This window comes from Balaenoptera acutorostrata, chromosome 4 (assembly GCF_949987535.1).
Source record: "Balaenoptera acutorostrata chromosome 4, mBalAcu1.1, whole genome shotgun sequence".
Taxonomy (NCBI): Eukaryota; Metazoa; Chordata; class Mammalia; order Artiodactyla; family Balaenopteridae; genus Balaenoptera; species Balaenoptera acutorostrata.
Window position 1 is genome coordinate 62,777,256 of NC_080067.1, and position 12,016 is coordinate 62,789,271.

The 12,016-nt window shown below is 37.0% G+C and overlaps 1 protein-coding gene across 1 annotated transcript in view; it reads left to right on the forward strand.

The window, feature by feature from the left end:
• The window catches only part of KCNMB2 (potassium calcium-activated channel subfamily M regulatory beta subunit 2), a 37,493-nt gene extending 25,980 nt beyond the window's left edge, over window positions 1-11,513 (forward strand). The window contains exon 4 of the mRNA XM_007182345.2: window positions 11,229-11,513. Within this exon, the coding sequence (XP_007182407.1) occupies window positions 11,229-11,513 (285 nt within the window). The remainder of the gene's footprint in view (window positions 1-11,228) is intronic.
• The last annotated feature ends 503 nt before the right edge of the window (window positions 11,514-12,016 follow it).

Consider the following 12,016-nt stretch of genomic DNA (forward strand, 5'->3'; position numbering starts at 1 on the left):
CTCTAAAAATTTAATAACAATGACCATCTTGCAAGGTCATTCACTGTGAGGATTAGAACAGAGTATGGAGAGTGCTGAGCAGAGCACAGGTGAGACCTTCTACCCATGGTCACAGTATGTGTGCCTGTGCATATTTCTTCACATGTGTTATGTTCATAGAGGCTGAATTTTCCAGCACTAACATATTCAAGTCCACGTGGTGGATGCTCAATATGTATTGTATTAAAGCTGCACATAAAATTTGCATTTAAAAGGTCTGGGATGACTAGTAAAGTGTCAGTAGAACCAACCTGCCATTATCAATTTTAAGTTAAATACATTGTGTTTTGGATTTATGGTAGCAATTTATATGGCCAGAGTACTTTCATATGCCAAGACAACCTGATACCATTCTCCAACAGGACAATTGGCTCTCGTCACCAGGATACAATTCTCACAACTCTAGCCTTTCTTGTAAAAACTTTTCATTACAATTATCAGCACTTAAATGATACAGATTATATGTATTGAAAAAAATGCAGTAGCTGCAAAGCTTGACACTAGAACATAGGATTCGTTTTGTGATATATTAACAAAAAGTAAGTAAACCCACCTTGCATTTTGGTTACAGTAACTTAAAAGAATTCTTGCAAGTATCTCTGAGGACACGATGTCTGCTCTGATTTCCTTTTGTTTGTGGTACCCACAAACAATACCAGTCCTAATCCTGTTCTACAAATATACATAGCTTAGTTCTCCCACAAAGTATACGTTTTTCAAGATCCCTGAAGTCAAGTTTTTAAATCAAAACTGACCTGTAATGATGAATGTCTGTAAAACTCTCAAATCTCCAAGGAATTGGAAATTGGCCAAAATTGAATAGGCATCAAAAAGTGGGACATATTTCCATTTTCTCGTTTTGACATTTTATCACTACAGTATGAATGCAGTATGAATGAATGCAGTATGTAAGCTATAAACCTATGAATGCAGTATGTAAGCTATAAATTGGGAGTGAACCTACCATGGAAAATCTCAGTTAAAATTTTAGGACCAGTATTCTGTCTGCTGTCAGTATGATACTAGGTCATTGTTTGGTTTATTTACCTTGTTTTTAACTGTAAAACATGCAAGAAATGAAAAAGTACAGCTCAAGCACTTGTTATAGAGATTCTCCCACATAACCACCATGAAAGCAAAGAAATAAAACATATCCTGCACTGCAGGAAATCAGAACCTTGCAGTTCTGGTGACTAATGTTATTAAGTACATTTTCATTTTTTTATTGGCATTTTGAATATCCTTTTTTTTTATAATGTCTGTTCAAGTCCCTTGTTTTCTATTGAATTGATTCTATTGGATGGTTTCTTCTTAGTATTCATTGTAGGAATTCTTTAAATCTAGATATGAACCTTCCTCGATTGTTGTGTTGCAAATACCTTCTCCTGAAATGAAAGGTGGCCTTTTCACTCTCTTAATGAGGTATTTGAATGAAAGAAGTCTAATTCCAGTGCAACCAAACCTTGTCAATATTTTTCTCTTTTCTCTTTTTTTCTTTTTCCTTTCTTTCTCTTCTTCTTCATTCTTTCTTTTGTTTTCTTTTCTTTCTTTTTTTCAAACGTTTGGTTGCCCTGCTGTCTGTTTAAAAAGTCTTCACCTACCCTGAGATCATGAAGTCATTCTCCCAAATTATCTTCTAGAAATGTTATTGTTTCTCCTTTCACATTTAGAGTACAATCTGCCTGGAATTGATTTTTATGCAGGAGTCAAGTTTCTAGATTTCTTTTTTATTCATATGGACAATCATTTGTCCAAGTCCATTTATGAAAATACCACCCTTTCTTCACTGGATTATTTTTATGATCCCATTTTCCCCTCTATTTTCTTGGAAGTTATGTGTTCTGTCACTATTCTTTTAGTGTTTAACTAGCGATTACAACTTGCAATCTTGACTAATCAAGGATATTAAAACATTTTAACTCCATTTATTCTCAAGTTATATATTATCATCATTTTTATTCGATATATACTTTAAGCCCATGAAGATATTATTATTGTTTTTGTATATAGTAGCTATCTATTTAGATGTGTCCACATCATTTTCCATTTTCTTATTCTTCATTCCTTCCTTTATCCTTGGTCCAGGATCACTTTTTCCTACTTCCTGAAGAACACTCTTTAATTATTCAGTGCAATATCTGCTCTAAAGAAATCTCTAAGCATTCATTTGTCTGAAAATATTTTCATTTTCATTCTCAAAGTATATATTCACTGAGTATATAATTCTAAGTTGGCTGTTATTTTATTTCTGTACATTGAAAGCATTCCATTTTCTTCTGGTGAGCATTGCTACTATTTGGAAATCAGCTCAGTCTAATTGCTACTTCTTTGAAGGTAATTTTGGTCTACTTTAAAGATTATTTTCTTTGGTTTTCTACAGTTGAACTACTATATGCCAAAGTAAACATTTATTTCTATTTAGCCTGCTTAGTTTTCCCAGGGCCTCTCTCCCTCTTCCTTGATGTTCTTTGTCAGTTTTAGAAGGTTCTCAGTCATTATCTCATCAAATATTATCTCTGCTCTCATTCTTTCCCTCTTCTCCTTTTTGAACTCCTACGAACTATATGTTAGGTATCTCATTGTATCCCCTGTGTGTCTTCCTGTCTCTTTTGTATTCAATATTTTCCCTCCTTTTGTCTCTCTGTGCTTCATTCTAGGTATTGACCTACCTTCTGATTCACAGTTCTTTCCTCAGCTCTGACAAATCTGTTAAACCCATCTATTGAGTTCTTAATTTCTCTTACTGTATTTTTCATTTCTAGAATATCCATTTGGATCTTATTTATAATTTCTAGTTTTCTGCAGTATTCTAATTCTTCTCTTTTAAATTCTTCAACATAAAAGTAAAATTGTAGTTATTTTAAAGTTTATTTTGATGACTACAATATCTGAAGCCCCTATGTGCCTGTTCTATTTTTTTTTCTTAATTGTTTTCATGTTGTATTGTAATGTCTGGTTATTTTTTATTAGTTGTCAAACATCATATCTGCAAAATTATTTATAAAAACAATTTTAAGCCTAGGTTGATGTCATGATGTCATCTTTTCCAAAAATTATTTCCATTTGCTTCTGCAAGGCCCCTAGGTGCCATTCATGATCACCTTATTCTGACTACATAAATTGAGATATTCAAGTTTGAACTTAAGTCCCTTTGAGGACCTATCTTCTTCAGGTTGACCATTACTCCTAGGATGCAGCCCTTAACAGTCCCAGCCCAAAGGAAATAGGGGGTCATCAGGGCCCCCACTTGATAGGTTGTTAATGATAATTCCTGCCCCTAGCTCTGCAAGGCTGTCAAAAATTCCATCCAACCTTCTAGGATCTCAGCCCCCTTCTAGAATCAACAGACACTTCCAGGGGAAAGAAAACACTAAACAGCAGGATCACCTTCCTGGCCCAGTAGTTCTTCACTCGCTGGTTAGCTGTCCTCTGCCTTTAATCAGAAGTAATACGTGGAAAATACAGTTATCGCCATGTCAAAAGGTCACTAAACCATGATCTTAATGTAGCATGAGAAATATACAGGATATTCCTGGGGAGAAAAATTAAAATATTCTCTATCTTGACCTCTCCTTCTTGTTACTATTCCCCAAGCTCACCAAAAATAGTAGTCTTCCCCATAGTTACCAATGAATGGGCATGGTTTTACTGAGATATATAAGGCACTACTGACAATGTTTGATTTGGGACAACAGGAGGCAAAGGTATATCAGTCAAGCTGTCTGCTTCTTTGTAGAAAGATATCCAAAAGGATTTTATTTTTAAATTTTCACACTCTCTCATATATTCTTTTTCTTTGGCTTTTAAACTCAGTGACCAACCTCTTGTCCATATTACAACTGAAGCTGCTTCAGCTGATAAGCTGGCATGCTCTTGCGGAGCAACTGGCTGACTAACAGTCTCTAGGAGCTGCAAGCAGGCTCAAGGGCCCCTGCCTCTTCTGGCTACAAGGCTGTCACAGGAATCATAAACTGTGGCTGAGTATTAATTCACTATGGTTGTTAAATTTCTCAATGCTGATCTCCTTTGAGAGTTTAAAACCTTGTTTACCCACCAGGGATCCCCAAAACATGTCCATCTGATTTAAGAGAGCATTAAAAATGAATCTTTGTGCAAAACCAGAAAGTATATCCATTTTTGGTATGTAGTATACTACCATATATGTGGTATTTTATATATCGCTGTCATGAGGAAGACAGCTATTTTGGATGGAGGGTAAATTCTATAAATTAACCAATTATTTATAACTCCAGACTCAGCATCACCCCTCATTTTGTCACCATTCTGAAGCCTTCTGAGTTCTGCACATCCAGAGAGTATACCTATCTGGACTAGAATTTCTCAGCCTCGAGGCTATTAACATTTGGGGTGGAATATTCCTTTGTTGTCTGTGAGGGTAGGGTGGAGACTTGTTCTGTTCATTGTAGGATCTTTAGCAGCATCCCTGGCCTTTACCCACTAGATGACTAGCATCATCTTCCCTCCAAGTGTGACAACTAAAAATGTCTCCAGACAGTGGCAAAACCACTGCTCCAGATTTTATTTAGTTTTTAGCTTGAATGCTGGGAGATTCTATAATTTTAATCAAAGCTTGTAAACACTGAGTTCCTTTGCACAGCATTTGGTAGGGTAAGGATAAAAGGGAAGAAAATAAAGTGAAGTTGAGAATCTAAATGGGAAAGAAAGAGGGGCCCACATTTATTAAGTATCTACTATATACTATATGCCCAGCACTATGCCAAGAACTTTATAAAAATCATCTCATTTAATCCTGACTAAAACCCTACTCCTAAAGTAGTAATAGCCAAATTTTATCATGAGCTTAAAATGTGCCAGGCACTGTATAATACTAAATATTTTACATGAACTCATTTGTTTAATTACAGCATCAATCTCACATATTAGGTACCACTGTTATCTCCACTTCACAATAATGAAGCTAAGCTCAGAAAATGAAATAATTTTCCCAAAGTCACACATTCACTAATTAGGTCTGAATTAAAATCTAAGTCTCTTTACCTAAACATGCTCTCTCTTAAAAAGCAAAACATTAGTGTATCCTCTTGAGAGAGTAAAGATAAGAGCTTTAAAAAACTCTAAATTCTAAGAAATATTTTCCTTCTGATGGTATATCTTAGTGAATAGGTGAGAATCCATGCCATTTCATCATACTCCAAGAGGGGATTAGGATCAAGTAAAAGGCCATGAACTATCCGTGATCCATAGGAACAGTCAAGGTTGTATATTCAACACCAGTTTACACAGAATGGATATTAGATAGAAGGGCACCCTGAAAAGATGGGAAAAAACATGCCCAGAAATTTGACATATGACATCCCCATAATCAGCACCTTAAATTTAGGGATATTTAAATTAGAAATTTCCTGAAACTGCCTGTGGACCATAGATTCAGAAATGCTTCTGTGATTGACAAAGTTTAGTCACTGCTCACCAAAGCTCAATTATGGCACAGTTAAGGGCATCTCTGTGCAGAAATGAAGGGAAGAATGTGTCCCAAAACAGCTTGCACTGAGCATCAAGAAGAAAAGCATGGAAAATGAACCTACTCCTTTCCATTGCTGAGAAAGAGGATCATGGTGAAGGGCAAGGTCAAATTAGATATCTAACTTACTCAAGGGCTAACTGGATACATCGTGGACCTGAGGGCTCCATGGCTTAAGCTACTGTGGGTATTGACTAATCCTGTAGCTCCACATGGCTTCTATTTCATTAGTGGATTTCCTAGGTCTTTCAAGCTTCTCCTCTACTCCACATCAAGCAGTAATGCCACAATAAATGTGAAAGCTCTGGGAAACACAGAAAAGGAAAACCTCTCTGGAGGCATCTGTGTCTCGATACTGCAGGAAACTATGGTACATAGCAGAGTGTGAATACTGTTTTCGTCTCCTCTACCAAACATTTCAAACAGTCCCACTTGCCAAAATCAAGCAGATATTAGAAGTGCAAACTAAAATAGTCTAAATTTTGTGGGATTCGCTTTTTTAAAAGTGATGGTAAGGAGCAGGAAGTCTCAAACAAGAATGAAAATACCATCCCAGTTTACTCTCTCACCTCCTCTGTCCATCACTAACATTCAAAGAACTCAAAAGTTTAGAGTACTCCAAGACTGCCAGCTGGGGATCTCTACATCCTTTGAATGTAGGGATTATGTCTCCTTCTCCAGCACAGAACACAAAGCCTAGCACGTCATACATGCTTAATAAACATGTACACAATACTCATTGTTTGCGGACACTGAAGAAGTCCCATCTGACTTTGGAACCAAGATATTTATGCTTCAATGAGCAGTGTTTTTGTTTTTATCTCGTAGGCATTGTGGACTAGGATGCCCTGGATACCACAGAGTTCTGACAAATTTGTGGTCCACCTCTGTGAAGTGTAGAGCCTTTACTAAGAGCCTTTTCAGCCTCATTGCTGGTCCCATTTCATCACTCCCACCACCCCTGTCCTGTTTCTCTCTAATGATCTGTTTTAAATTGTTTATGTTTTTCATGCCTATACCCAGCATCCAACTTGGTACTTTAGAGACACTCAAAACATATTGATTAGATTTCACCAAACTTAACCCCTCTCTGAAATAAGACACTGCCCTTTTAATAAAAGAACAAATGAAGAACAAACCCTTCCCCTGAGGTGATCCTGAGAATTAATAGTTCCCTTCCTACCATCATAAGGAAAAGGAGGCTGACCAGTGAGGTTATCCAGCCAAATATACCCCTCCTACTGCCCCCACTCCTCCCCACAGCTTTTATTTTTAGGGTGAAGGCCTGTCACTTTTTGCTTCACACATGCCTAGTGAAGCATGGTTAAGCAAAAGCCCAACAGGTACTTTCTCAAAACGTCTGTCCATCACGAGAATAAAAATAACTCTATTGATGTGAAAGATTCTGGAAGAGAGGCTAAGAAAACTTTCAGTTGCTTTCCAAAGAACTGGAGAGAAGATGCAATTGCTAGATCTTTGTGGTAAGGGAAAGGACAGTCAGGAGAAGGTGACAGGATGCAGGTTTTCTCAGCTGGGGAGACGAAGGGTCACATTGTGGGGCCATCTCTGTATTTTCAATACTAAAGAGAATTTAAGGGAGTTGGGAAAGCACAAAGGTTTATTAACAAAATTCAGGATTAAGAAGAGAGATGTGAGGGCTTCCCTGGTGGCACAGTGGTTGGGAGTCCGCCTGCCAATGCAGGGGACACGGGTTTGAGCCCTGGTCTGGGAAGATCCTACATGCCGCGGAGCAACTAAGCCCGTGCGCCACAACTGCTGAGCCTACGCTCTGGAGCCCACGAGCCACAGCTACTGAAGCCCGCGTGCCTAGAGCCCATGCTCCTCAACAAGAGAAGCCACCGCAGTGAGAAGCCTGCGCACCACAATGAAGAGTAGCACCCGCTCTTTGCAACTAGAGGAAGCCCACTTGCAGCAACGAAGACCCAGTGCAGCCAAAAATTAATTAATTAATTAATTAAAAATAAAAAATTAAAATTAAAAAAAGAAAGAAAAGAGAGATGAGGGTCTAAATCTTCCCCTGAATGGCTGCCTCAGAGTTTTGCTAGGTTTCTATATCCATATGTTAGGCACAAAAGAAAGAAGGACCTATAGCCATGGTAATATAAATATATATAAACAAATTTTGAGTGGCATTTAAGTGTCTTGTGTATATAAAATTATTATTCATATGTTCCTTTGTGTTAAATATCATGCAGTCTAAAAGTTAAATCTTTCCTAGCCCATACCTCCTACCAAGAAAAGAATGATCTAAAAATACAAGGATTTTTACCTTTTCAATCTACATTTCATTTTTCCAACTAAGTGTTGATCACTTACTAAAGTTTTCATTTGTTGAAATGCACTCTCCAAACATGTGATAAAATCATAAGATCACTAAATCTTTACCCCAAATTCATACCAGCCTCAGAAACATACACATGGCTATAGTTTGAAACAAAAACTTAGAATCCTAATGTAGGATTCAGCATAATGCCAAATCTCTTTGGGCACAAAAACAAGGAACACGTGACAAGAGCCATCAAACAGGACTGTTCCTGTGAAAACCACATAACTAGTAATTTTACCCTCCTTAAAGTTTTCGCAGTTTAGTATGTGGCACTTGTTTAAAGACTTTAGATCGTATGGACAAATGTGATATTCCAATAAAAAATATGCTAAAGAAAATTTATTGATGCTTTATGCATATTCATAATTTAATCTTCACACACCCTGCCAGGAAGGCTCTATTAACCCTACTATATAAAAAAGTTGATTCTGAGAAGCCAAGTAACTTGCTTATAGAAACACAGTAACCAGACCTCTTGAAGACATGTCAGGGGCTTGTGATACTACCTTATATATTCATTAGCACAAAAGAAGGACCCATCAATAATAAAAGTAAATGAATGATTGACATATTATGATAGAATTTTCAAGGCTAATAATAGTCTAGTGGGAGCCAGTTCATGTGTGTTGAAAGGTTGTGGGTGGCAAGGTTAGAAAAAGCTAAAAACACAAGGGCAGAGAAATCTTTTCTCTACCAGTAACGTGGAGTTGCATTTCTAAGTGCCTGGCCCTGAGGACCCACACCCGATCGTGTACGGCACACACCTCATCTGGCCAGTCCAAACGTGTGCATTTGAGACCCTGATGACTAGAAGCTTTAATAAAGCAGCTCCCGTATTACAACCTTGCTAGATGGTCTCAAAAGTAATGTATATCGCATTGTATTTGGAAGAATCTTATATAGTGACAAAATTATTGTCACTGGCTGATAAATGTTTCTCCAAAAAAAATTTAAAAGCCAAATCAATTCACAAGAGCATAAGAAAAGAAAAAACTCCATTTTTAATGGAATTCCATTTTTATTGAGACCATTTCAATAACTTAGTACTGTTAGCCACTAAAACTACTACTATAAACTTTCTTGGCACCAAAATATAAAGAACCCTGATGCATTCATACGCTAAATTGGCTCTTTTTTAATACAACCACAAATGACTTATCTTTAAATTTTTTTAATGTTTTTTGAATCAAAGCATTAAAAAAAATTGTAGACATGATCTGAGCAGTGCTGAAGAAGGAAAAATATAAAGGTATCCCCTTACTGCTTTAAACTCTTTCAATCCAGCATCCAACCAGTAGAAAATGTATCATGGCAGTCATAGACCAATTTTCATACTAAGTTATAACTCACTGAGAAATTCTGCTTTCTTGGAGATACTTTCAGACCCTTAATGTTGTGCTAGTACCAGCTCTCGGCACTAACCACATTTATGAGTGTACTCACATTTATTCTTAGCTGATTAAATATGAGGGTGTCAACCAGCCCTTGTATGAGAATATTAAGCCTTGTCTATGATAAATGTCAGCATGCTCATCCTCCATTCTTAACTAATTGAAGGATCTTCCTGCTGTTTATAAACAAACAATCCAGTGATTAAAGCACAGTGAAAAAAAGCAAGTGCCACTATACCCACTAATAAAGTCAGGGGAAAGAGTCATTCAAACATACTCCATTAGCAAAACTCATTCCATTTCTTTTATATTTTCTTCCTGTGAAATATACAAATCTAAATTGGTTCTGGAATTCCAGGGACCTAACCCTAAGCTCCCATCAGTATAGCTCAAAGTTCACCAACAGCCCACCTCATCTGTATCTCTACATACAGTTGCGTGAGTTGTGTACTGTACAATCCTAGGGGTACCAGTGACATTGTAAAACTCATAGATGTCAATATTTAAATCACAACTTATAAACTGGTAATAGCAGTAAAATATGTGGGGTTTTTTTCATAAAATCAGTGTATTATGACAATTTTTCAACAGAGAATAATAGTGTTTTGATGAGGGGGCATGGTTTTCTAATTCACATTAAAACACGAGATTAGCAGTGATCTTGTCACAAACCATTTTAATTCAGGTAAATCAATTAACCATTTGATAATGTGTATAACAAAGGATAGGAATTATTTTCCTATTGGGAGGCACCTTACCATAAAGAGGGCAAAGACTTAACCAAGGGCCCACACATCTTCCAGAGAAGTGACTTAAATCACTTTCTTCCTAACTTTTTAAAAAGTTAAATGCATTGTTATATCAGTTTTGTCACTGTTCATATACAGACCAAGGAAGAGGTTCACAGAGATTTCATCTCCTCAAAGACTGCTCTATAAATCCGGAAAATATATGCAAAAACATATCCAATAAGTAATAAAAAGAAAAACTACAAAGTTCTTTAATTCCATCTCTATCCAGAGAAGAGGGAGGGAGAAGAGAAGGAGAAAGGAGAACAGGAAGAGGGAATAGAGGGGAAAATATCATAGAGAGGTGAGGGCTGGCGGGCAGGGCAGGGCAGGGAAGGAAAAGAGAGATACAAAGAAAGAAATCAGAGGATGTAAGTGTGTAGGAAAAAAAAGGAGAGGCATATAGAAGAGATATAGCAAGAAAGATAGCAGGTGAAAAAAATCAAAGAAAAGTTATTGTAAATTCTCAGATGAGTGCTGGTTTAAGAGTAAACTGAATTGATTCTGCTTTATGTTTCCTTGCTTTATGGAAAAAGTTACCTTGTCAACACTAACTGGGCATGAACCATTTATCACAGCTCTTTATTCAATATCCCTACACTTTCTGAGATTCTTTTTTAGCAGCTCACCAGGGGTATAGCTGTCTTCTTGACTAGTAGCAAGGTGACCAAGGTGATTTGGCTGAAAAAAATGAAGCCAAGCTGAAAAGATAAGAGTAAGAGTTCCCTGAGATAACTGGCAGCTTTTGATATTACATAAACAGCTGTGGACAGATACAAGACAGAAAGGTTGACACTCTGATTCCATGGAAAAGTATGTTCAATGGAGAATAATGAACACTCACCATGCTTAGCTGTGGGAAAAGGAATCCACTGGAGTTATCCAATTGTTTTTTGGAGTCACCTAATTTTAATCAATATTTAACCTATATGAGTGAGCTATCAAAGTACATCTTGGTTGGATACCTAAAAACATTGTTTTAATCAGTGTGTGAGTTCTTAGGGTTTCTAGAAGCACTAGTTTGAATATGAAAAGAAAAACCATCATGGTTATTTCACAGATCATTAAGTTGGCCTCAATACTCCTCCTAGTACCACACACACACACATACACACACACACAGAGTATCTTCTGGTGACAGTTTATCTCATTTTCCACAGTGCTCCTATATACCTAAGTGTGGAAAAAATTTTGAAGAATCCATGTCCCTGGTGAATGTTGTCATGGAAAACTTCAGAAAGTACCAACACTTCTCCTGCTATTCTGACCCGGAAGGAAACCAGAAGAGTGTCATCCTAACCAAACTCTACAGTTCCAACGTGCTGTTCCATTCACTCTTTTGGCCAACGTGTATGATGGCTGGGGGCGTGGCTATCGTTGCCATGGTGAAACTCACACAGTACCTCTCCCTGCTCTGTGAGAGGATTCAACAGATCAATAGATAAAAGCAAAGTGGATGAGATCATTTTCTTTAAAGCTCAAATACTGTTTTCTTTCATTCTTCACCAAAGAACCTTAAGTTTGTAATGTGCAGTCTGTTATGAGTTCCTTAATATATTCTTATACGTAGAGCAATAACGCAAAAGCTGTTCTATATGCAAACATGATGTCTTTATTATTCAGGAGAAGAAATAACTGTTTTTTGTTGGTTGGGTTTTTTTCATAATCTTGGTTCAATGCTGGAACTAGTACTTCCTTCTCTCCTTCCGCCAAAATTGGGCTCAGTTATTCATTTGCCAAGCTTCGTGGAGGAATATAGACAATATCAATGTGATAAGGTCTATGCTCAGAGTTGTCAGATCTCTTGAAGATATTTCTGCAATATTTTTCATCATTCATTGTTTACTAAAGCTACAGCCAAAAATATTTTTTTTCCTTACTCTAAACTGAGCCCTGTAGCAAGTGAAGGTACCAGATTTCCTTTAGGACTTTATGCATTTTCCTTGTA